We start from the raw sequence: 24,694 nt of genomic DNA on the forward strand, positions 1-24,694 counted from the left end.
ACGGCAGAGGGAACATGGCAATGGTGCAAGCCCATGCTAGGGAGCGGCCAACCATGCCGGCTGAAGGGCGCCCAACACAGTTGGCCGCGCAGCAATGGCATCAAGCCTCGAGAGCAAGTGCTGACGCTCCCAATGCAGCCGTTAGTCCCGATTCTGCCCCGTTGCATCGCGCATCTCCGAAGAGGCGTATTGGCATCGACACATCTGACAGACACCAACAGCAACAGCAAGCCCTGGAGGTTCAAATGACGTGGTGTTCGACGATCGTTCGATAGGAGCCGTATCAACACAACGTATCAAACATGCGTCTATACGTGGCTCCATATTGCCTCCAGGATTCCTTACCGACTTTTGGTAGAGTTCCGAGGAGATGTTGATGTGTTTAACCTGAAGCAGCTGTGACTGACCGGGAGCCGGCTAGCTATCTAATGTTACATACAATATGGACATACATACATACCTGAAGAAATGAAGTTGAGTGACCCCGCGCCGCAGCTTCTGCGTCAAAATGGTCCTTGGCGTGATGCAAAATGAATCATCCAACTTATACGCCACAAGCTGAAGACTCGACACGCACAGAACCAATTCAATCCCTTGTGGTGGCCCGCTGGCGGCGAGGTGTCACTCTGTTTCAAACGCCACGTTTGCATTTCGGGACGGACCCTGAAGATCTGGGTTTCCACACCACATGATACCCCGTTGTCGTGCGTTACGCGGGCAGACTCCTAGAAAATGGAGCAACAGACCGCCGTACAGCTCGCGAATCTGCCTTGCAGGGCTGCTATACCAGCGAACCGGACACGAAAGAAGGCACCCGCGTGCTTCCCCGTGTAGGTATTCGAAACTGTTTCCACCCACGGAACTACCCAGTGGTTGCTCTTGACAGGAGGTCAGACATGCCGGAGTCGAATCTTGATTTCGAGATGAGCTGCATTGCCGTCAACCAATTACCACCTCCCCGCCAAGACCTCAAGCACTGCCTCTGACTCTGGAAGCAGACCGCATGTTACGGGGGCTTAGTAACCCGGGTGCAGTGCAGTAGCAGCATGCAGATTCCAGCTACTAAGCACAAGATATGTCATATGCTGGAAAGAGAGCGTAACGTAGTGCTGTGAGCCTCTCGTCTCCGTCATCGCATCTGGGTAGAATCTAGATCGATACCGACTTACCTACATGTAGGTATACAGCAAGCAAACCTTTGGCACCATCTGACGGCCCGTATCCGTGTACCCCCCTAAACAAAACTCTAATTGAACTCCCAGGCGTTTCGCGGGCTCGCCCACAACTATTGACGCCTGACGTGGGCAGGCTTGCATTGCACATCGTGTATCACAGTAGCGCAACTCAATCGGCGGGCGCCGCCCTTCCGGCGTTTGCTCGCTACTTCCTCACTCGGTGTGTAGGAAAGGGCGAGCGCATAGTGTTGCCTATTCTAGTCAATACGCACAGGAGCAACGTTACCTGATGTGCCCAGCTTCACGATTTCTTCCTGCAAGTACATAACGGCTTCCTTTTGAATGGCGGGCTTGAAGTCAAACCTCACGCTATAGTTGCGGTAGCTAGACGCCACTATCTCGGACGATGACTCGCTGTGCGCCGGTAGGTTGACGCCACTTCCATGTCAGCGGCCAGAAGAATCAGGCCGATTCCGATCAATTTGAGGCAATGAGAATGCCATTTTTTCAACATTCTCTCTAGCAGCAATAAACTAGTCCATGCCACCCGTATAATGTCGCCTTACTTTACAGTGGCATCGGACCTACCGAAAACCTCAGCAGCCATATCTATTTTTAAGCAATCGCGCTTCGGATGGTCCTCATATCAGTGCCCACCCCGTTTGTTGGACCATGGCAGTGCTCCGTCATGGATGACCAGGATAACCCAACCACAGGCCATGAGCACAAAGCCAGCTGAGATCGTGCTGAAAGCCCCGATTCCTATACTATGGACTGCTGGGAGTACGACTGCCGTGCCAATGGCACCAAAGATATACCGGATTAGGTAATTTCCAGCCAAGACCTCAGCGGATCGTGATGGTATCACATCTGTAAAAAATGGTTAGTAAAGGGGCATGTATGGAATGTGGGTTGCAGTTGCAGTCGCAGTTACAGAGTCTTGGCAGTTAGGAGAGGTATTTGGTAAGACCTACCAAGGCAATAGGTATTCAGTGAAGGAAAGATCATCAGCTGAGAGAAACCCTGAACAAACATGGAGATAACAATGACCGGGATGCCGCCACGGTTGTACTCGAGACACCAGCCGTAGATGAGCAAGGAGCCCGGGATCCCCAAGCCCATCCAAGGTACCGCGCTGCGGAGGCGATCTTCGGGTTTTCGATGCCCGTCGCGTTTCCAAATCCACTTCTTGACGACGTGGTCTGACCAGCGTCCGCCGAAGAATGTGCCTGCCAGGTATCCGCACCCAGGGGCTAGGTAGAAGAGCCCGGACTCGAGGGGCGTCGTGAGGTTGAGGCGCGGATTTATTACATAGACCTGTAACATCATCATCGGTCAGGGTCTTCTGGGCATCACTTGTACACCGATCGGTGTTATCGCCCAGGCTGAAGCCAACAGCAAGGGAAAGAGATGCTCACGATTGGTGCTAGAAAAGAGTACATGTTGAAGACCAAAGACGAAGAAGCCATTGACACGCAGACCAGTTTCAAGTTCTGAAACAGTACGACAAGGCGAAGAGGGTTGATGGCGCTCAGCACGGCGCGCAATCTTTTCTCCTTGGGGATGGACGACCATCGTCTGTGGTGGATAGTCTCTGGGATAAACACGACAGCTAACAGCGATGCCAGTCCGGCCATGGCTGTCTGCAGCCAATAAATTGCGCGCCAGTTGGTGTAAGTTACAATGGCACCTCCAAGCAAGGGGCCTTTAAACATTGTAAGTTGGGGGACTCGATGCCGTAGACAAGGACACGCCGAAAACATACCTAGAGCAGGACCAATGAGCGTTCCACCTAAATATGGGATATGAGTACTCCAGATGGTTGGTTAAAGTGATGCTCGTATGACTCACTCATGAACCAACCTAGAGCCGTTCCTCTCTCCGTCTGCATTCGCCAGGTTTGTTAGTCCTCTCCCTATCTTTCGGCTGTGTTGAGCAGAGGCGCATCTTTCTGATCAACTCCCAATGCTTGTCCTTTGCAAACTGTCACCTACAGGTTTAAACAGATCACCGATACATCCTGAGCCCATGACCAGGGGTCCAGTGCCGCCGAACCCGCTTAGTAGCCGGAAGGCGAAGAATGCCGCCAAGTTGGGCGCAAGCGCCGTGCCCAACGAGAACACGAAGAACGAAACGACGCTGCTGAGCAGCACGACCTGCCGCCCACACAGTGTGCTAATGGACCCGCACAGGAGCGCCGACAGCCCCATGGCCGCCGTGTACAGCCCATTGGAGATGTTGACGACGCTGCCGGATGTCTGGAACGTCACGGCGATCTGCGGCACCGCCGTCAACGACCCTGTCGAGGATATGGGGAGAGAATGCCGCAAAAGGCCAATATGGCTACGAATACGGCTTTGCGTCGGGGGCTGAAGCGGTCGTATACCGAAGAGTCGTCCTTTGGGAAGGGCGGCACGGATGGAACGCTGCCGTCCGACGGCAGTTCTGGCTCATCGGTAATCGGAACCACTTCCGGGCCCTTTTCCGCTTCGGCCTCCTGATGCGAGCGCGAGAGCGCAGGGGCTACGGCGCCTGGGATAGTGTCGTCTGCCATGTCTGGCAGAAATATGTTGATTGCGGTGCCATGTTGAAAAAGGACGTTTTAAGCAGCTTCACCGAACTAGGTCGATTGGGCGACATCGGCTTCAGAAGTGTCGGGAGTGGTCCGAAAAGAGAGGCATGCCTGTTGAACGGCATGGGTCTCTTGGACGCAGATGCTCTGGGCGTTGTGTGTGGACCAGGAGAATGGGAGATATCGGCTTCACTTCCGGGCCTGACGGCGAATCGCTTATTCCCGTCTACTGGCCGGCTGGACCAAGCCAGCTCATACCAGATCGGGAAGTGGGCATCTATCCATCCCCCCCATGCATTCTTATCAAGATGCAGAAGCGAGGGGGGTCCGGGTATTGTGACTATGGACCTGGACCTATATACGATCAAGGTGTAGTCGAGCGGTAAGGAGGGTGGGCAAGTGTGAGCGATGGAGGGCAGCAACGACGGGCGGTTTGTGGGTCATGGCGCACGTAAGTAACAACAACCCGTACCTCAATTTTGATCTCAGCATTGCTGCACGCAGAACATATCGCCTCACAATACCAACTCCTATCATGAGCTTCTGCATATTTCCATCTTGCCCCCAATGGATCGGAATCTCGCGGGTTTCTTCTCTGCTGGCCACTTGCAGCTATGCCAGATCCTCTACCCAATGCAGGGAGGAGCTTGGCCGGCTGGGCTCAACTCAAGCGGCAAGGATGACGATCGGGCATCAGAAAAGGAGATCAGCGACTTGTATGGCATTGTCCAGATTCCCAACTTCTTTTTCACAGGCCTTGAGTAGACTACTTCCCACCGACCAATCCCGCACGTGTGTCGCCGCCGATACTATCAATTCGCTTATGCAATCCCTGGGTCTCCAACGGCAGCTATGTAACGAGATCGGCAATTTTCAGACAGTGAAAGAGAGAGAGAGAGAGAGCGAGGCTACAAGAGATGATGGACAAAGCTGTGATACGCAGCCTTATGGAAAAGGATTGGGACATTTCCCGGCGGGAGGGCTTTTCATGTGTGGTTGAAGTTGCTTGCCAGTTCACCCGGCCAGAAGTTTTAGCCGTGCTTCTTGATTCATCCCACCGCCATCGTTTGAACGGAATAGCAACTGTAGCTGATCCGAATTCGGTAGAAAACGTCATGGCTGGTCCTGTATTTGATATGCCACTGAAGACCAACAAACACTTGCTGGTGCAAGGCCGTGACCCTGAACCCTGATAACACTATTTGCCACGATGGCAATGAGAAGTCTCCATGGATCGTCGCACTGGTGGCTGCATATCATTCCAACATTGTTGCCCTATTGCAGGAGTATGGGGCCGACGTTTTCGCGCAGGTTAGCAAGAATATGACGTTGCCAAGGTTGCTGCGATCCATGGAACAAATACATGATAAGGTCGGAGTGATTAGTAGTCTGCAGTTCCCAGGGCGGATCTTCTCTTGAGTCCTCTATTCAAGACGGCGAGTAGATTATCTGTCTGTTCACTTATGGTCACTACCTAAATCTAAAGCTCTGTTGTTCGCCTCAGCATCTCAACTTGTAAGCGTACATATGGATGTGTCTTTACACTAGATTCACCACCTCCGGCCCGAGCCCAATCATGTATAGGTACTTACCTAATACTTAGAAGAACCAAAGAGCAGCGGTCATGAGTAATGCGGCCTCATACTTGAAATAGAAGCCGACAACAACACGAGTCGCCATCGATGCACGCATAATCTGCTCCGGGATAAGTATTCTACAATTTGTTATTGGGACTTTGGGAAGTGGGGCCGTCCATCCTCCGCTCAGCAGCCGGTGGGTGCCAGCAGCTGCCAGCCAGCAGGCCAGGCAGCCAGGTCTCGAACAGATCTACAATCTCCTTTTTTCTGCATTGCCAAGGTTCCAGGTTGCTGCTACATACTTCCCTCAGCCTCCTCTCCTCGCCCCGGGTCTTGGCATTGATCAATCGCATCAATGTTAATTCGTTGTGGTCACATACGGTGGGCGTGTGGCAGTATGAGAACGAACGAGCAAAGACCCAGCCTAGCCAATCTTTTCGAAAGATTGTTACGAGAGATATGATCTCGCATCATATCTTGGTTCAGTATGGATACAGAAGTCTCGATGTAAAGACTACCTGGGTAATCGCTGAACGTATCTAAAGTATGGCCAGGTAGGCACAGTACTTCTCAAAGTATAGCCACGGCTACCGTAGTAATAGGTATACTTGCACCAAATGCAGTGCATACTGTGGATCGCTCTACGCTGTAGGGGCGCACGCTATCTTCTTCCCCCATTTACTAGCATCTCAATTGGCCCGCCAGATCCCCCTCTCCCCCCCTAAGTCCTTGCTTAACCCCCTAATAAGGTTACCATCTCCCCTGGAGGCTGTAGGTACTGGGTAGCATGGAAGGTTGAAGGGCCCAGCCTGGTTGGTTTTCCATCCTCTTGCCGCGCATCGCTGGCATCTTCTCGGATTTTTTTTTCTAGGTTGGCCTTACACGCAACGTGACCCATTTGCTTGATCGCAGCAGCATATTGTTACCACGTCTCCTCATTTCGCCCCATCCCCATCGCAATCGAGAAAGAAAGAGAGAAGAAGGGTTCTGCTCTCTTCGTCAGACAAGCCGATCCGTCCGATTGATTGACTGCTCGCTTGCTGGTTTATTTGAAGCCGCTCTACCAAGTCTTGTCTTGCAGTGCAGACCGACAACGGTCCGATGCAGGCTGTCTGACGCGTACCCGTTATCAGCCAAGGAACAAGCAATTAAATAGGTAAGCAGTGCAGCGATACTTAGGTTAAGCATACTTGGCCCAGCTGGCCTGGCCTGGCCTGGCCTGGCCTTGCCCGCCTACGTCCGAGCGGCCAAACTGGCAAAACTTCGACCAGCGACCCCTTCAAGTCTCACAGTCTCCAATTCATCAGCCTTCTGCTTGCTATCTTCCCATTTCTCGACCTGACAACGACGCTCACCAACGCAGCAGCAGCATCAGTCTCTCCCCAAGGGACGCGGTTTCCCCTTGCCGCTCCTTATTCGGTCGCAGCTTCCCACCGTAGCTTTATTCGATTGAAAGAACAACTTCGGCTAGACAGACTTCCCGGCACCCCGCGAGTCCTCTTCCTCCCGTGCCCGTGGCCTATTTCGTTTTGGAATAGGGGCTTCGGTTTTTTTTTCTCTCTTTCGGCATTGGACTTTCGCTGTTGGGCGCGCCTGTTAATCGCCAGCCTTGCTTACTCGACTGGCCTCCCTCTCCCATCCGGCTCTATGTTTATTTTCTATTCAGAAAATCATTAGAAGCATCGAGACGCATCCTCTGGAAGCATAGATCCATCATCCATTAGCTTCGCATCCGATTACGACCATTTAACGACTGTCCTATACCGCACGAGCGAGCCTTCTTTTACCTACAAACTTCCTTCCGAAGCCGTCAGCCTCGCGCACACCCATAATCATGGATCTCTTCCGCCGCGCTGTCCAGCGCGTGCCTAACATGGCGCCGTCCTTGCCCATGAATGACGAGAAGGGGCGCCCCACGAGACCCAACAGGCTTGGATCTCGTCTAGACTTCTTCAGGAGGCCGCTTCGGCTAAAGGGCAACTCCAGCATATCTGTCCCTCTCGGCGTCGTCGTCCTGTTCCCCTGCATCGTCCTCATCCTCATTCTGGTCCTGTTTGTCCGACATCCCAGCTCGCCCGGCAGGATACTGATGCCTGCTGGCGCGCCTCCCGCCATTCGCAAGATTAGCGAGGAGCACGACAAGGTCTTCGTCCAAGGTTGCTTACAGCCCGACACGAGCCAGCCCCGCGCCAACGCTGCCTTTGTGGTCCTCGCCCGAAACAAGGAACTGGATGGTGTCATCCAGTCCATCAAGTCGATCGAGCGTCACTTCAACCGCTGGTACCACTACCCCTACGTATTCCTGAACGACGGCGAATTCAACCAGACCTTCAAGGACATTGTCCGCAACTACACCTCGGGCGAATGCGAATTCGGTCGCGTTGGTCCGGAGATGTGGGGATACCCTGAATGGATCGATACCAAGATTGCCAAGGAAGGCATTGCCAAGCAGGGAGACGCCGCCGTCATGTACGGTGGTCTCGAGAGTTACCACGCTATGTGCCGCTTCTACTCTGGTTTCTTCTACAAGCACGAGCTCCTTGCCAAGTACGAGTGGTACTGGCGCCTGGAGCCCGAGATCAAGTATTTCTGCGATATCACCTACGATCCTTTCCTCATGATGCAGAAGGAGAACAAGACCTACGGTTTCACCATTGCCGTCAAGGAGCTCCGCGAGACAGTCCCCAACATTTTCCGCTACGCCTCGGCCTACAAGCGTCTCAACAAGATCAAGTCGCAAGGGCTGTGGGAAATGTTTGTCGAGCCTGTCGACAAGCCCGAGGACAAGCCCAAGGAGGAGGACCAAAGCAAGGTTCCTCTTCCCGAAGAGATCCTGCGCAGCGATCCCGGCCACAACGGCCTGCCCGAAGTCGACCCCGAGGCTATGGAAGGCGAATCCTACAACATGTGCCATTTCTGGTCCAACTTCGAAATCGCTCGCCTCAGCTGGTTCCGCAGCAAGGAGTACGAAGACTTTTTCGAAATGATGGATCGCAGCGGGGGCTTCTGGATGGAACGAGTAAGTAAAACGAACAACACCTAGTCGCGCGCAAACAGACATGAGCTAACACATCTTGTAGTGGGGTGACGCACCTATCCATTCATTGGCTGCTGGTGTCCTTCTGGCCCCGCGCGACATCCACTACTTCCGTGACTTCGGCTACCGACACACGACCATCCAGCATTGTCCCGCCAATGCGCCCTCCCGCCAACTGCCCCGTACCCCGTACCTCGAGAAGACCACTCTCGACCCCAAGAAGCGAGAGGAAGAGGACGCGTACTGGGAGAGCTGGGATCCCGAGAAGGAGAACGGTGTTGGCTGCCGCTGCCGCTGTGATACCGATATTGTCGACGTCGAAGGCAAAGAAGGTTCGTGTTTGGCCGAGTGGGTGGATGTTGCTGGTGGCTGGGCTAGCCCTTAAATGCCTCCCCTTTTCACTCAAAACAGAAGGAGTCCCGAGGCGGTGGCCTCATCTTCCAACGCCATGCCGTCTCGTCTGCGAGCGAGTCGACTCCTCTTCAAAGTACATACACAGGCTGTACTTACATACCCGCACATATCGCACTGGAATGAGGCATGGGTGCAAATCCACCGGCCAAAACGAATATGGCCTGCATCTATGTGTGCGATGGAGCTCTCGTGCCCAAATGCGTATCTTCATGAAACGCATCGTGGCTACAGAAGCATCTTGTTTCGATTAACGATGGTCTCGGGAAAGGGCGCGGCGCAACCTAGAGAACATTGTGCGGCTCAGTGGGTAAAGGGGTGGGACGGAGGAAAGGGGCATCTTACGAAGATTACCCCACGGCCGGGTTGCATGTACAATGAAATGAAAACTGGTTTTTTTGGTTGTTGCCCGGCGGATAAACACTTGCGTATATGGAAGAGTAGTAGGTGTTAATATGAATCGTACATAATATCCTTGCATGACCGCTTACGCTGCCTGCCTCTATCTGTCAATGAAAACGCTGCTTTTTTTCTCGATGGGACGAGGCTGATGCTCTCCATCAAGACGTCGGGGCCGTGACCCCCGTACCTCTCCCCCGTCAACCTGGGGGAGGGGAGGAGTATTCGCTATATCCACAGCCACCGACCCTCCTCTGCCGCCACCGCGAAGGCCACAGCCAAGATAATATCATCCCCTTTGCGGTGTTCTTCTCCTTGTCTTGCTTCTCCTTCGCCCCCTCCTTCTCTTTGTTCTTCTCCTTGGGCGGCGGCGGCGGCGCGATCCTCATAATGGTGAGCACGCACGCGTAGATGATGACCAGCTCCGGCAGGAACGTCATGAGCAGGTACGGCGCCGGCCGCCCCTTGACCGCGTTCCAGGCCATGTCGCCCGTGATCTGGAGCACGGGCGAGTAGGCGGCGCGGACGGCGAGGAGGGGCAGGCAGACGACGGCGCAACCGAGGGCGCGCCGCTCGTCGCGGGGGAACTTGTAGTAGCCCTGGTCTTGGCACACTTCGCCCGCGCCCTCGCCCTCGCCCTCGCCCTCGCCCTCGCCCTCGCCCTCGCCCTCGCCCTCGTCGTCGTCCGAGGAGCTGAGCTGCCCGTCGTCACGTCGTCGTTGCGCGCGGCGCCCGGACGAGAGGAGGTACGCCATGCCGCCGATCCAGAGGTGCAGCGCCGTGAAGAGCCCGAAGCTCGCGCGCGTCAGCGGCGTCAGGGCCAGCGGGTGCTCGTTTTCGCGGCGCGCGGGCGGAGGCGAAGCCGGCGATGGCGAGGCCTAGGTCGGCCCAGGTCAGGAGCTGCGGGATGTAGAACGCGCGGGGGTCGACGGTGGGCACGGCGTTGTTTCTACGTGCTCGTCAGCAACCGATTTTGCTCGGGGAGGATACCGGCCAAGAGGGTTGAGAAGAGAGGGACATGGAGAGTAAGGAAGAAAGAAAAAAGAAGAAAAAAAAAACACTTACGCCCGCTGCATCAGCTCCAGCAGCAGGAAGACGATGAGGACCATGCCAAAGGACTCGCACACGAAGGCGCCGGCCCAGACGCTGTCGTCATCGTTGGCGAGCGTGCTCAGCACACAGCCGGCGCCGACGAGGCGGAAGACGGAGAAGACGCCGACGCAGAACCAGCCGTTGCGGCGGGGGATGCCGAGGCGCCCGAGGCCGTAGAAGTAGATGCCAAAGGCCAGCGAGGCCGCGAACAGGGCCGCCTGGGCCACGGCGATGCCGTGCCGGAAGCCGAAGATGTTGTGGTCGGCGCCCATACCGCACTTTTAAGTCTGCTCTCTCCTTGTTATCTGCCGGGCTGGGTTACCCCTAGACACAGGTTCGAATAGTTACGCAAGTCCCACGGCCTGTTCCTTTACTTGTTGCTTACTCCCCCTCGTATAAGTGAAAGGCTGGCGAAAACATACTGGATGAAAATCGATTATATGAGGAAAAAGGAATATGATAACCGATATAAGAATGTTTTCCCGACTACAGCAACGGCAGCGATGAGAAGCAGCCATCCAGGAATATAGCCGAATCTTTATATATCCGTCTACTTCTTCATATACCCCCTTCCCTCCCCCTTCATAGTCTCGATTCCAGTAGTAGTAACTCGACGACAACCAAGATACGTCAACAGGCGTCTCACAGCCCGCAAGATCGTCTGCTAGACTTTGCTGTCTGATCAGAGGATAGGATTATGTAAACCAGAGAATTACGCCTCTCGACCTCAAGCCACGTTCCGAACTAAGTGAGTTCCCCAATCTATGCGGCGCGACAGTCTTCTTTCACCCCATGGGGACGGGCGATGTCGGCTGTGCTTGGTCTTGGCGTCCCGTGGCACAGCGCAGGCAATGAATGGCACAGTCAATCGTGTAGCATGCCTGTCTAAGCGAGTGCGAGTGGTGGATAGGTCCAGGCAGGTCTGCAAGATATATCTCCTCCCCATGCTGACCTGTTGGCAGATCCGCGGCTCTCCCAAAGCAACGTATTCTACGGCCAACCAGGAATCAGAAGGCATCGCCGCATGCAATATCTCGCAAAGTCATGCCAGGTACACATGGCGTTTCTCGACCTTTCGTTGCGAATCCAGCAACGAAAGACCAGGTCCGCCAAAAGCGGCACAAGAGAAAGACCCTCATTACCTCCACGAACATATCACACAGCTAAAAACCTCGTATGGGAGAATCGAAATGTATTGGTGCTCATCACAGATAGAGCGGTGTATAATAAAAAATCAAAAGGGTTACCCTACCCCTAAACCTGAACGCCATGCCATGCAAAAGTTGTGACCTCAGTCTAAAGCCTGATACTCCCCCCCTTTTGGCCACCAAAACGCCCACTTAGGCGTTCTTATTGGCACTATGCCTGGTAGCAGATGGCTCAGTGGCGGGAATCTCCAAGACAAACTGGGGGCCGAAACCGCCGTCCTTCGGGCTGATATCCGTATTCAACATGGAGGCCATGGGGGCCAAAGAGCCGCAGCTCTCATCGCGCGTGAGGGCGACGAGGCCGTTCTTGCCCATGGGGTTGGCGACGAACATGATGCTCTCGTTCTTGTCCCGGCTGAGGCTCATCATGCGCGGGCTTACGCCTTCGCTGGAGATCTGTTGCTTGAACAGGAGGCCGTCGTCCTTACCAATCTTGTTCTGAAAGCTGAAGAGGGAGACGTTGTCGGTCTCGTTGCCAGAGAGACGGTTGGTGATGTAGACGTCCCGCTGGTTGTACGCAACCGTCAGCTCGCCGGCCGCGGCGGTCGTGGTGTTAAAAGTGACGCCGGGGCCGTACGAGCTCTGGTTCTGGACGCGCTTCAGGGCCAGGGTGTCGTCGGCCTTCTTCTCGATGGAGTACAACTGGAGCTGGTTCATCGTCTCGCACAGAACCGCGTAGTGAGTGGGAAGCGATGACGGATTGGATTGAGAATTAGCGTTGAGAAAGCCGCCGTGGCGGGGACCGCATCCGGCGGGCTCAACCTTGACCTTGCTCGTGATGGTGTAGTCCTTCTTGGAGTCCAGAATATGGATGGCGTCGCCGCCAAGGTCGTTAACGGCGAAGTAGCGGCCGCTGGGGTCGGGGACAATCTGATGGGCGCGGTGGGTGCCGTGCTTGGGGTTCACGTCGCCCTGCAGGGTGACGTTCTTGAGGAACTTCATGCTGCCATCGCCAGCCGAGGTGTCCCAGATGTCGACTGTGCCGTTGCTGTAAGACCCGCCAAGCAGGCGGGTCTTGTCCTTGTTGAACTCGAGGGAAACAACGCCCGGCGAGCCTGTCTTCTCAGAGACGGCCTTGTCCGACAGCTTGCCGGTGGCCGGGTCGTAGTTGAACAGGCGCAGGGTGTTGCTGTTCTCGTCGACGGCATAGAGGTGGTTAGGATGCTTGAAGACCATCCAGCTGGCGGACTTGCCGTCCTCGACAACCTTGCTGATGGGCTTGAAGGCCTTGCCGTCAAACTGGAAAGAGAGGATCTGGCCGGCGGCGCCGACGATCAACTTCTTGTTGACGGCTTCCTTGTCCTGGCGGGGAATGAGTGAGGGTGCTGCTAGGGCCAGCCCCAGGTTCAGCATGAACGAGGTGAATCGTACCATTTTGAGAGGGGAAAAAAAGAAAATCGAAACAAATGATGTCGTGTCTTTTAGTCTTGTGTGCCGAGAATTCGGTTGGAGCGAATGTCTTTTTCAAAAGAAAGAAAGAAAATTGCGAGTGAAGTAAAGTTGCTGTTGCTGTTGGGGGCAGTTGACGTTGTGACAGGAGGAAGACGGTCTTAATATGTACTGGACCGCTGCAAGTTGACCGACCGAAAGGATCACTTCCAATGGTGGCAAAGAGACAAGGGTTGGATACAAAAAGTCCGATGTTGTTGTCGTGTACAAAGAAAGCCAAGGCGCAGGCTGAATGACTCGTGGTGAGCTGACCGACAAAGCCAAGCGAGTCCAGACGCAGGTGCTTGTGCTGGCTGGGAGGCTGAAAGGGAAGGTTCAGGGAAGATCAATGGTGGTAGCTTCCTTTGTTTGGGCAATTGGGAAATCCAGGAAATCCAGGCAGCACGACAAAGAAGGACCAGAGTTACGGAGTACAGTCGGGTGCTCCAGATGCTCTGCAGATACCGATTAGCCCGGACCAAACTGGCGAGAAACAGTAATAGATAGCAAACAGTAAAGGGGCAAACGTGGTCGGCTGGCTGACTTACTGTATGATAATCAATCAATCAATCAATCAGCCGCCGTATGTTCCTGCTCGTGTCTAAGAGGCGCAGCAGCAGCGCAGCCCAAAGCAACACAATTCCAGACGGCAACCACCACCGAAGCGAAACTAGGTAGATATGGAGACTGCAAAAGACGGTATTGACGATAATCCACGTAGAATGAATGCAACGAGAGACAAAACCAAAAGGCAATGGCGATATTCAAGAGTATTTATCATGACTTTCCTTGAGTACTCAATCAATCCATTGATGACGGTGGATGTGTGTTATATGCAGGTCAGCAGAGGAAATGTGACGGGCCAAGAACGTGGAGACGATCCTCGTCCAAAGATGACCATGTTGGCTGCAACGAGCTGGGCAGGCCCTCCGAATCTCCTTTCATTCGGTACGCGATTCGGGCAGAACGCATCCTTCCGGCCGCCGGCTGTGCCCATGCACAAAGCAAGGGGGCCTGAAAGGCGAAAGGCTGAGCTTTGAAGAATATGATAGGCCTCCCAGCAAGTGCAGATGCAGATGCAGATGCACACACTGGCTAAGAATACCCGCCAAGATTCTCACAGCCCTCCCCCTAAACTTACCACCCATCGCGGAACCCCAACCGTCAGCCAGCCAGTGGCAGGCTGGCAGCAGCAGCAGCGAGGCTTTAGCGCTCTGCGGGGTAAATAAACACCCTCCCAGGAAGCGACAATGGGGCGCCAAAAAGGGGGGGGAGGGGGGCCAGTGTGGGAGAGCGCCCCAGTGTTTGAAACAAACCACACTCAGCATCGCTCGGCCAATCAGACCCGCCAAACCACCCTCTTGATACCATCGCTTGAAACATGGCGAATGCGTAGTAGAAATGATTCGATTCCATTGCACCCCATCTAGGCCACCCTGGTCCCTGAGCTTGTTCAGGAGCAGATGAAGTAGTTCGTAGTTTTGGCATGGCCAATTTTGATAGGGTCGTCAAATGCCACATGGGATGAATGAATACCATGACACCATTCGTATGGGAATCCCCAACCGTTCGTCCCAACTGACAGGAGCCCAGACCCGTTCATGTCCATCATGAAACTCCAGCCAATGCACAAACCACCTTGATGGTTGATATCATGAGGCTCTGCTTGCTCCCGGTGAAATGCCATTGTACTCTTGGTCGTCGGGGCTGTTCTTCATCATCGGCCTCCCCGCCTTGCTCCTTTGCTCCTTTGCCCCTCCCCGGGCCGTCAGAGTTCCAACTCCACTCCCCATCTCTTTCTGCTCTCTCTTTCATGGTAGGACTCAAGATGCATATCAAGGCGTCTCTGTTCCTTATTGGATTTGTATTTCCGTTGTCGCTTTTTACACATGCATACTGAGTATATATGATATGTACAGGCCATACTTGCAGCCCCCTTCCTTCGTCCCTTAGCGTAACCCATTAAACCATGGTCTGTTCCACTGAGATGTTCCGTTACCAAAGCCCCTGTTACCCTGTCCGTTCAATTCTAGAAGGAGTGGACGGCATTTTACGCCATTAAACACCTTCGCCCAACGTCACCTCCCTCGAGGGAGATAATAAAAAATAATACTGTAAAGTCGGAGATACAAGAATGGTGTAAAGAGCCCACAACCAAGAGAAAAATCGGAATGAATTTGATATGCAACGCTCGCGCCACCCTCAATGCTATTGGGTGATGGGGCCCAATCAGGCATGTCCTCCGTAGGATGCTGCTTGGCCGGTGTGTTTGGATTGCAGATTTAGAGCCAAAGCATACCGGCCACAGCAATCAGAGCCGCGAAGGCACTGGCGCCGAGAGCGCGCTCCTGCTTGTAGCCTTCGTTGGCGTTGCCGCCCGTGGTTTGGCCACAGTCCTGCGCGAAGCCACTCTGCGTGCATTTTGGTGCGATGCCAGCAGGGCTCGGGCCGTTACCACTGGTACCAGAGCCACCGTCAGGATGAGCGGCCGCCTGGCCGTTGGTACCGGGACCGCCGCCGCTCAGACCGGGAATGACCTCCATAGTCTGGGTGGTCGAAGACTTGGGGTAGTCCTTGTCCATATCCAAGCCAGTTCCGAGGAGCGACTTCAGCACCGTAGGCTTGTCACCGTCACTGACGGACGTGTTGAGTCCCTTGTAGTCCGTGATCGTGTAGCTCTTGCCTGAGTTCGTTCCCGGTGCGCTTTTGGTTTTGTAGCATTCGATTGTCACCGAGGCAACAGTGGCAAAATCGTAGCCGTAGCTCTTGATGTCCTCGCTGTCCCAATCAATCGCACCACCAGCCCAGGCAACCGTCCCCGGCGCGTTGGTGTCGGCACCGCCGGGCCAGAGAGACAGCTGAACCCTGGACGGTGTTTGGGGAAATCCCATTGGTTGGACGTCTTGTTCCAGGTGTCGGACTTCTTTTGGACACGGCCAACTTTTCCGTCCACGAGCCAGGTGATATCGTCAGGCGTCCACCGGATTTCATAGTCATGCCAGTTCTCAAAGGTGTTTTGCGTGCCGGTGATGTTGCCGGAGTGCGTGTCTGTATATCAGGATCAGCAAGCCGGAAAGTTACAGGCCTTGGCCGGCGGCAGTTTCTCGACTTACAGTCAGGGATACCCTGGAAGTAGTAATTGGTTTGAGTTACCTCCAAGTCGGCACCCACCCACTCGAAGTCAATTTCGTCCTTGACGTCGCTCATGAGGATAAAACCGGTGACAACCCCACGACCTCGACTCGTCTTCATTCTCGCTTTAACATTGCCGTACCACATATATCCCGTCGACGAGAGAACAGTTCCGGCGGTGCGGCGCGGCATGGTCAGGAGCAGGCCATCGTCGCTGGACAGGGGAGTGCCCTGCGCCACCCATTCGGACTTGGATGCGTCGCCCAGATAATCCTGGACATCAACGACTTTGTCGGTCGAGCCCATTTTCATGTCCCGGTCGACGCATACGGGCGACGGGACGCAGGCGTCGAGCGAGAAGGAGCTTCGTGGGTCGCATCCGCCCAAACAGTACGCACCGACACCGCACTGGCCATATTCTACCAAGCGAGGGTTAGACAAACTCGATGCACGCCGGTGGGTTCATTGTGCACAACGCGGGCGCATGTACGAGATGGACCTGGGGTAAATTGCCACTACTTACGGGAACAACAGGGTGTCTCCTTGGGACATTTTGAAGTCTGAGAGCAGGTTGCCGGTTTGTCGGCGGCAAGGACAACGGACGCGCTCAGCAGGGCAACGCCAACGGGAAGAATTGCCCGCCTCATTTTTTTGAATTGATAACACGGAGTTGACTTGTGCGTATACGTATGCACGGGGTGGTTTGAATGACTCGGAAGTTGCCGGTGTGAAGCTGCCAGGCAGGAAACGAATGCAGGAATCCGAGCGTTTCGAAACAGTTCGTTTTCGTTCGAAGCTTTCGCGGGATCGTGGCAACGAGGGTATACAATGCGACGCGATTCCAAAGACTCTCGGTTCAAAGGTGACAAGAGTAAGTAAGGCACAGTCGCCTGGTTCGAATGACGAGTCGTCTGTCTCTTTCGGCAGGTGCACCAAGAGTCAAGACAGAGAGAGGAAACAATGGCACTGTCAAGAGCGAATGGCAATGCAGAGTCCCGATCCGTTGCAGAGGGGATGCGCAGAGAGTTCAGGCTGCGACAACGGTTCGGTTGTACGACCTGGCTAAACGATAGTGAGGAAAGATTTGGCGGGTTGAGGCGACAAGCAGGAAACCGAAACAGGAGATCGCCTCCAAACGCGCCAGAGTCAAAACGAATGAATCGGTGGCTATTAATGTAATGACACCTTTGGGGAGTGAGTGGGAAAGAGAGCAGAGGGAGAACCGGGCACGATTCGAATCTGGAGATGGACGGACGAGACTGAGGCCAGTCCTGGAAGGGGCTCTGGGGGTGGAATGGTCGTCCAACCAAGGGGACATGCGTCTCGTTCGGGGCGCAAGCTCGGCTGCGATCTCACTGGCTGCTTGATGCAAAATTCCGCAAATCTCGTAAATAGTGGCGCTTGACGTAGCCCGTATTAGGATGCACTAGGCAGGAATCTGGGCGATCTAGACTGCTAGGGCGCTCCATGCGGTTAAAATAGGGTAGCAGTTGGCAGGGTGCGAGGTCAGCAGCAGGGCATCTCCTACCATTGTTTCCTACATTCAATGCAAGGGGGCTTTTCGCTATGTACGAGGCCATACACATCAAAGACAGAAGACGGTCAGGATGCGCAATACAGCACACACACACACACACACACACACATACACACACACCGTCATTGCTGCTTCTACCAGATCACCGGATCACCGTCCCAGAGAGATTTGGATGGACGGAGGGGTTCTGTAGTTTGGTGGGAGCAAGAGTGGGAACGGAACAACAACAACAACGGGTTCTAGATCCAGAAGGCTGGCCAGTATTCCAGTTGCTATTGGTCATTGTTAGGTAGCTCGCTGGGGCTATCCTAACCGTCTGGTCTGGTCTGTCTTCCGACCGCTGTCCATTTCCATCCAGGTGCGAGTCTGACAGGCTTAGCGCAGCAGCTGAGACCCCAGGCTCGGCGTCCAATCCCAGCTACTGAACGATGGACGAGTCAAATGGATTGCGAGGTATCATCCAATACATTATGGCTTGATCAACATTGGCCCGTTGTCGCTGGAAATCAAATCATGGCATTGGGCAAGAAAACTGAAGACGTTGCTCATGCCATGGGGCCACTAAATACGAGCAGAGCAACCTGCAGGTGGCCCCGGCCGCCTTTGCATGACAGTGAAGAATTGCTTATCGCCCCAGGCGGCAGATATGTCAGTCTGTTTGTCGGTATGGCATGGGGGTAGGGGTCAGGGTGGTACTCAGCTCAGGCTCGTTAAGATGAAATGCACAGCCGTTATCAGTGCGTGGAGCAGACTGCTTGGCTTCCTAGAAGAACGAGGATTGCAAATCAATCATGTGGAACAGCTAATTCGTTAAAGAATGAGTATATGATGACATATAAGCATTTAATGTAGGTATATTAATGTAACATTAGGTGGCGTGCGTCTTTTATTGGTTACGAACATGAGGAGCTGTCTGTCAAAAGCAGGCTGCTGGCATGGACAGCCAGTATGGGGAACTTCGATCAACGTTCTTCAATTGCCAAGGAATCTTCCAGATCTGGCCCCCGTGTATTGATCCACGTCGGATTTCTTACCCCGTAATCGACACAAGCGGACGATGCAATCAACCCACCCAAGATGCTTTTCCCCATGGTCACATGTTGGTTGCTAAGGGGTGCCGCCGCGTCGCAAATGTCGGCTCCGTTGGCAAACCCGCACTCTGCACAGGCTACTTAGCAGCCAGTTCTTGACTGTTCTTCGCATTCACAGAACTGATGGACACGCTTACCGCGGACTGCCCACGGGCCATTCTTCAGACTGATCACGGAGGAACAGTCCAGCATCTGCATCGCGCTTCTGATTGATCAATGGCATTGGTTGCATCGGTTACGCGCCACCGTCGCAGAAACTCCCACCGAGCACCGAGGCAGTAAGAATTCGTCGAGTCGTTGGATTCCCTCAGTGGGACGCCTGATCGCAATACAGGATCAAACTTGCTCTCCGGAGGATAAATGTCCCAACATATCCATCACGTCTGAGTCTGGTAAGGACACACAGGCAGGTATGCATTGCAAGAGCATGCCCGTCAAGCCTCGATAGACCTCTTCCATGGCATCATTCGAGCCACCTGGACGTGCCGGTGCCGGGACGCGGTAAACCGAATGATTTAGGGGGATTGAGTCGGCTCTCGAGATGTCAATCGCGACTCTTTTCATGGCAGCGATCGAATATGAGCAGCAGCAGCAGCAGCAGCAGCATCGATGCTCATCGTCGTGTGTGTTGTACCTTGAGTTGGTATTTGAGAGCCACAACTCTGGATACCTGGGTTTCCATCAATCATTTTACAATTGAGTCCGGTTCCGTGTAGCCTCACACCTAGACAGACTGCGCGTGCTTGGCTCCCCAGTCGTGCATTACGCCATCGAGGGAGCAGGCGAAGGAGGAGGAGGAGCGTAGCGTCCTTCTGCAGGCCACAACTCTCCAAAAATCAAGGCATAGCCTGTTCCTGTGACTTGCGTCAAAACACTCGTTGTCAGCACTCCGCAGGAAGTTCGGACTTCAACAACATCACCGGCAGATTCTGGCCAGTCAAGACCGACCAAAGTTCGAGAGGGGAGGGGAACCGTAATCTTGTCTGCAACTCTATGCCAGAGTTTCGATTCTTATATCTCTCGCGGCCGAGGACAACATGATATTTGCGCTTCACCCCGATTCGAGTCGAGGCAAGCCATCAAATTTACCAACGCAACAGTGATCCCACTTTGGTCTATGTGATCGGCATCAGCGGCAGCGCAATCGCGACGTCGGTGTTCCAGAATGCCCTCTAGACCAGCACAAGCCTAACGCCAGGTCGGGGAAACAACCTCTTACACGGGAAACTCAAAATGGCAGCACACGCTCTACCCAATGCCCATCTTTGGGGGTCGAGAGTTACTCGGGCCCTTCCACTAGCGTGGCCATGCTTCCGAGCTATTTACATTCTCCTCCGTTTGATCTAAGACATCGCCCGGGAGTATTGCGGGAAGAAGTAAAGCGATCCCTGCCCCAGTGTATGCGAAGGAGAGAGTTACAGGACGAGGAGCTGGAAACAACGTTGCTAGTGACCATAAACAAGAACCTTGAGAGAGGGCAAACCTGTAAGGATAGAATACAACAGTAGTAATAATAGCAGTGAACCCTCCCTCTCAACGCAATAATTATATTCTCCCATCCTACTATCGTCTATATCGTTCAATTCGACTAATTCATGCACTCTTCTTATTCAGTATCATCGCACTGAACTGAAGCATCGCCAGCACGGCCAGGAGGCGTCGTTCGACGCCGCCCTAGATTCTAACCAAACTTCTGCAACGGATTCGCAAATACGTAAAAGAAAAAGAAACACAGTGAGGTCGCCGCCAAAAAGCAACCATGGCGATACAAGCGGACCTAGGACCGCCCGTATTACCACCTTTGCCTCTACAGCCACCACTCAAGCCGCCGTCACTAGCCAGTCGTAATAATAAGCAGAGCGTCAACAGCAATAATAGTAGTACCGTTAGCAGCTTTTCACAATCGCGACGACAACAACAACAACAACAAGAACAACATAATCACCGTAATAACCACCATCGCCAACATGTTTATCAACAGCGACATCCGGCTGTCTACAGCCCATATCCATCCCTTGTGTCCCCCGGCAATCAACGTCCCCCGGCGACAACAACCCAATGGGGCAAACATCCTAGTATACCAGCAACACCTTCCACGCCTCCTGATACGGGAGGATCTAGGACCCTGATCAACACATCTCCCAGGAAGGACTCACCGCTGCCGCGCATACCGACCACGACCACGCCAACAAAGACTTCGCGGCACCCGAGTCAACAGTCGTCTCATCGATCTGTCGGTACATCTGCCGCCCCAACCACCCCTACCACTCCCACGGCGGCGGCCGCAGCCACAGCCGCGCGATCGAGGACACCACGGCCACCCCCGCCGGCGCACCGCAGAATCCGGTACCACCAGCACCACGCCAGCCGCGCCTCGGCCCGCAGCGAGCTGACGTCGCTGACGTCGGGCCCGCTCAACAACAGCCTGCTGCAGATGACTTCCCAGACGCCCATACTGACGTGGCCGCAAAAGTGCGTGCTGGCCATGTCCAAGCAGCGGTATCTGGCTTCGGAGCCCAGCATCGCCCGCCAGGTCTTCCGCTCCTACTACGAGAACCGTGACGATGCCGATGATTGGATAGAGGAGGTGGAGCCGCCGGCGGCCGTCAGTGGCCTTCCATCTCCGCCGCCCGAGCAGGACGACTACCATTTCGACTTCCGTGTCCACAAAAGCGAGAACACCGCAAGTGCATCGGCAGGCCACGAGCAACACCATTACCGTGAGACCGGTTTCAGAAACGATGACGCCGGGGAAGTTAGCAGTCTGAGTAGCGAGGAGCGCTCCCCTAACATGATGGACATACCCCATACCAGCAACAACGGCGGCGAAATATCTTCCTATTCGTCCTCGGACAACCCTCCTCCTAAACCTCTCGCAATCTCCAAAAACACGGCGACCACGGAACAGTGCCTACCACCACCACCACCACAAAAGAAACCGGTCATGCCCCGACCCCCTCTCACTAGCACCCTAATCTCTCGGCTGGCCGTCGGCGCTGCCGTCTTCCGCATCGATGTGCGGAGCCAGCGCCCCACCATCCTGCTGCTGAAAAAGCGCGCCACGCCTGCCGCCGCGCCGGCCACGATGGGACCCGCGTCCGGCCTGCCCTCGCCGTACCAACCACATCACCCCCAGCACCACTACAACCGCTCCTTCCGGGAGCAGCCTACCCGCCACCTCCTCTCCGCCGACCGCAACGACGACGACAGGACGACAAGATCGTCGACGCAGCCGCCGCACCCAGTATGGGAGCTGCCCAGTGGCCGCGTCGACGACGGGGACTACTGCATCTCGGACGCGATAGCCCGTTGCGTCAAGCGCCTGACCTCTCTCAATGTCGTCCGCATTTCGAGCATGTTGCGCGAGACCACCACCATGGACGCTGCCGGCAACGAGCCCCGGCGCCCCGACCGCCAGAATGTTGACTACGACCCTCTCCGGGCCTTGCCCCGGGGCGCCACGTTTGCCTCGGCAGGGGGATGTTTGGGGTCCGACATCGCCGGGGCCAGCGTGCGCTTCATGGAAGAGGAAGGGTGGCCCGATCTCACGCCGCCGCGGAAGGAGAAGATGCAGTTGCAATTGAACTGGACTGTGCTCGTAGCTAATGTTGAAGATGTTGTCCTTCAAGGAGTCGAACACGAGGAGTTTGTGTGGGCCAACTGGAATCTGCTCGATATGTTGAATCTGACCAGTACTACCCGTGAGGTGGCAAAAGAGGCACTGGAATGGGCAGGGAGGTGCTCCTTTTGAAGAATGAGCAGAAAGCTTGCCAGTAACGGAGACGTTCATCTAAAGCCCGTAGACAAATGAAGGTTCTTTAGCCTCTTGTAGATTTCAAAGTCCAATTCAACCGTTACCTTGGGTGTTGGGAAAAGGAAAGGAGCATATAATTCCATACCCGATCCCAGTGTAGAGTAAACACATTGGCTATTCGAGGTGTCCAAGGGCGATGTCAGTATTCTGGAACAAGCACGTATCGATGGTGTATATGTATTGAACGGTTTAGTGGCACATCACCACATGCTCACCAAACGTTGATTCGGGTCGCTAGTTATTCCAGATGTGTAAACCGTAGATCAACTATTAACTTGAGCCAGCTTACGCTGTTACACCACTGTCTACATGTAAGCCGCTTCCATCTGGAGCTTCCTTTGCCGTTTCGTGAAAAGAAAAGCTCAATGTCCCTCCCTATCCATCCCGCGGGGGATTCGTAATTCGTGACGAAAGTAAAGCAGTCGCATAATTGCTCCACCAAAAAGGCAACTCATGCCATTAAGCCCGTGAAGGCTATGCGGATTTTTTCTGTTTTGTTGCTCATATTCCTACACAGCCGTTGATACGACTAAACTAACGACTGGAACCAGATGCGTTGGGGGTATGAGGGGAAGATAAGAGAAGAGAAGAGAAGAATGAAATGGTTTCTTGAGGCCGCCGACATGGCCGAAATTGGTTCTGGAGGTGTTCGATGAGGTATCAAATCGGTTCTTGGCCTGCCTCACTGAAACTGCTGTTCTGTGACGCTTGGTCCGAAACAGAACTGGACGAGATGCCAGAGCGTGTGGACTTCCGACGCCGTCGTGGCGCCAAGGTCGGCGGAGCTGGGGAAGTAGCACCCGGGACAGGATCCTAACGTGCCTTCGGGGTTTGGAATAACTCGGGGAAGTGCTCTTTCGCATACTGTTCGCACGCCTTTGCTGGCTTGCCAACCTTCTGACCAATGCTCTTCCACTTGTTGTTCTCATATTCCTTGATCGCGGTAAGAAGTGCATGGCTCTGCCAACCTTCATTAGCATGTTCGGCCCGACTCTTGGTTGGCTGACAACGAACCTCGTCTTCGGCAAACTCAGCGTAGTGCATATCCTTATACCAGTGCTTCTTAACACTGCCTTCTGTTCTGGTCGGGAAAGTCTGAAGGATGTATGTTAGATTTCAACCATAGCAGGAAGGGGAGAGATTAAAAGAAAAAAGAAAAAGAAAAGCCTCCGGAATGTATGACTAGGCGCGACTGACCTTGGCGATTTCAGCCCAGCTGGCTCCCTGATCTCTCATCTGCTTCAGGCGCTGCTCTTCAGCTGGGGTCCAGGGCGTATTTGTTCGGCTCTTCTTTGCCGGGGGCGGCGCGGGAGTAGAATTGGCTTCTTCAGCTGCCGCGGCAGAGGCGGCAGCGGCCGCAGCGGCAGCCGCAGCTGCAGTGGAGGCAGGAGTGGCCTGCGGAGGAGCAACAGCTGGAAGGGCGGCCGGGGCAGCAGTTGTCGTAACCACGGCTGGGGCAGAAGCAGGAACCGTAGCAGGTGTCTGCGCGGGTGACGGCACAGCCGGGTGCTGTTGTGGCTGAGGATGCTGCGGTGCCTGCTGTTGTTGCTGCGGTTGTTGCACCTGGTGTGGAGGCTGGTGCTGCTGCAGTTGTGGATGCAGCTGCGAGTGCGGCGGCTGAGGTGTATGCTGTTGCGGGTGGTGCTGTTGGGGCGCTGGTCGCTTACGTCCACGCTGCTGGGGAGCCGGCGCCGGCGCCGGCGTGGGTGTCGGTTGTTGTTGCTGCTGCTGCTGCTGCTGGGGAGGAGCGGCGGCTTGGGGAATCGTCATAGGAGGCTGCACGGGCGTCGTGTGGTGCTGCTGGGGCTGTTGCGGATGCTGAGGGTGCTGAGGGTGCTGGGCATGCTGGGCATGCTGGGCATGCTGCACGTGCGAGGGGTGCTGCTGGTGTTGCTGGTGCTGGAGCGGCTGAGGGTGCTGCTGAGGATGTTGACCATGATGGGGCTGCTGGTGTTGCGGGTGGTGCTGCTGTTGCGTAGCCGCATTCGCTTGCTGAGCATACCCTGTGAAGTCAGGCCGACGATTCATATCGGCCTGCTGGTAGGCATGCGACGAACTATACCGAGGACGCATTGTTAGTCATAGGGCCCTCCGACAACACCATCTTCGTGTTGCATGAGACGACGACGGCCGCAGCACTAGGAATGAAGCCAACATAGCGGCTGCAGATACCGTTGCTTGCTTCGAGTGGCGCCGTTGCTCTACTTGAGCAACCAGTGCG

At 54.7% G+C, this 24,694-nt stretch overlaps 7 protein-coding genes across 7 annotated transcripts; 2 read left to right on the plus strand and 5 right to left on the minus strand.

Moving 5' to 3' along the window:
* Positions 1 to 1,821: 1,821 nt before the first annotated feature.
* PG986_001571 (uncharacterized protein) lies at positions 1,822 to 3,729 on the minus strand (the record flags this gene model as incomplete). Its single annotated transcript, XM_066837793.1, is given in 6 exon segments — positions 1,822 to 2,045; positions 2,150 to 2,492; positions 2,594 to 2,880; positions 3,027 to 3,060; positions 3,170 to 3,544; positions 3,562 to 3,729. 6 exon segments carry the CDS (start codon positions 3,727 to 3,729, stop codon positions 1,822 to 1,824), a joined length of 1,431 nt encoding a protein of 476 aa, XP_066706686.1.
* A 3,429-nt stretch (positions 3,730 to 7,158) lies between these two features.
* On the plus strand, positions 7,159 to 8,746 carry PG986_001572 (glycolipid 2-alpha-mannosyltransferase; the record flags this gene model as incomplete). Its single annotated transcript, XM_066837794.1, has 2 exons — positions 7,159 to 8,343; positions 8,405 to 8,746. The coding sequence occupies 2 exons, from the start codon at positions 7,159 to 7,161 to the stop codon at positions 8,744 to 8,746; spliced, it is 1,527 nt and encodes a 508-aa protein (XP_066706687.1).
* Positions 8,747 to 9,371: 625 nt separating this feature from the next.
* On the minus strand, positions 9,372 to 10,535 carry PG986_001573 (uncharacterized protein; the record flags this gene model as incomplete). Its single annotated transcript, XM_066837795.1, has 3 exons — positions 9,372 to 10,049; positions 10,102 to 10,120; positions 10,237 to 10,535. The coding sequence occupies 3 exons, from the start codon at positions 10,533 to 10,535 to the stop codon at positions 9,372 to 9,374; spliced, it is 996 nt and encodes a 331-aa protein (XP_066706688.1).
* Positions 10,536 to 11,603: 1,068 nt separating this feature from the next.
* On the minus strand, positions 11,604 to 12,845 carry PG986_001574 (uncharacterized protein; the record flags this gene model as incomplete). The annotated part of the gene is made up of 1 exon (XM_066837796.1): positions 11,604 to 12,845. The coding sequence occupies one exon, from the start codon at positions 12,843 to 12,845 to the stop codon at positions 11,604 to 11,606; it is 1,242 nt and encodes a 413-aa protein (XP_066706689.1).
* Positions 12,846 to 15,181: 2,336 nt separating this feature from the next.
* On the minus strand, positions 15,182 to 16,678 carry PG986_001575 (glycosidase crf2; the record flags this gene model as incomplete). Its single annotated transcript, XM_066837797.1, has 4 exons — positions 15,182 to 15,764; positions 15,800 to 15,947; positions 16,013 to 16,450; positions 16,555 to 16,678. The coding sequence occupies 4 exons, from the start codon at positions 16,676 to 16,678 to the stop codon at positions 15,182 to 15,184; spliced, it is 1,293 nt and encodes a 430-aa protein (XP_066706690.1).
* Positions 16,679 to 20,418: 3,740 nt separating this feature from the next.
* On the plus strand, positions 20,419 to 22,410 carry PG986_001576 (uncharacterized protein; the record flags this gene model as incomplete). Its single annotated transcript, XM_066837798.1, has 1 exon — positions 20,419 to 22,410. One exon carries the CDS (start codon positions 20,419 to 20,421, stop codon positions 22,408 to 22,410), a length of 1,992 nt encoding a protein of 663 aa, XP_066706691.1.
* An 876-nt stretch (positions 22,411 to 23,286) lies between these two features.
* Positions 23,287 to 24,501, minus strand: PG986_001577 (uncharacterized protein; the record flags this gene model as incomplete). The annotated part of the gene is made up of 2 exons (XM_066837799.1): positions 23,287 to 23,568; positions 23,671 to 24,501. 2 exons carry the CDS (start codon positions 24,499 to 24,501, stop codon positions 23,287 to 23,289), a joined length of 1,113 nt encoding a protein of 370 aa, XP_066706692.1.
* Positions 24,502 to 24,694: the final 193 nt, after the last annotated feature.

Source organism: Apiospora aurea (genome assembly GCF_038362705.1).
Source record: "Apiospora aurea strain CBS 24483 chromosome Unknown utg000001l_segment0_segment0, whole genome shotgun sequence".
NCBI lineage: Eukaryota > Fungi > Ascomycota > Sordariomycetes > Amphisphaeriales > Apiosporaceae > Apiospora > Apiospora aurea.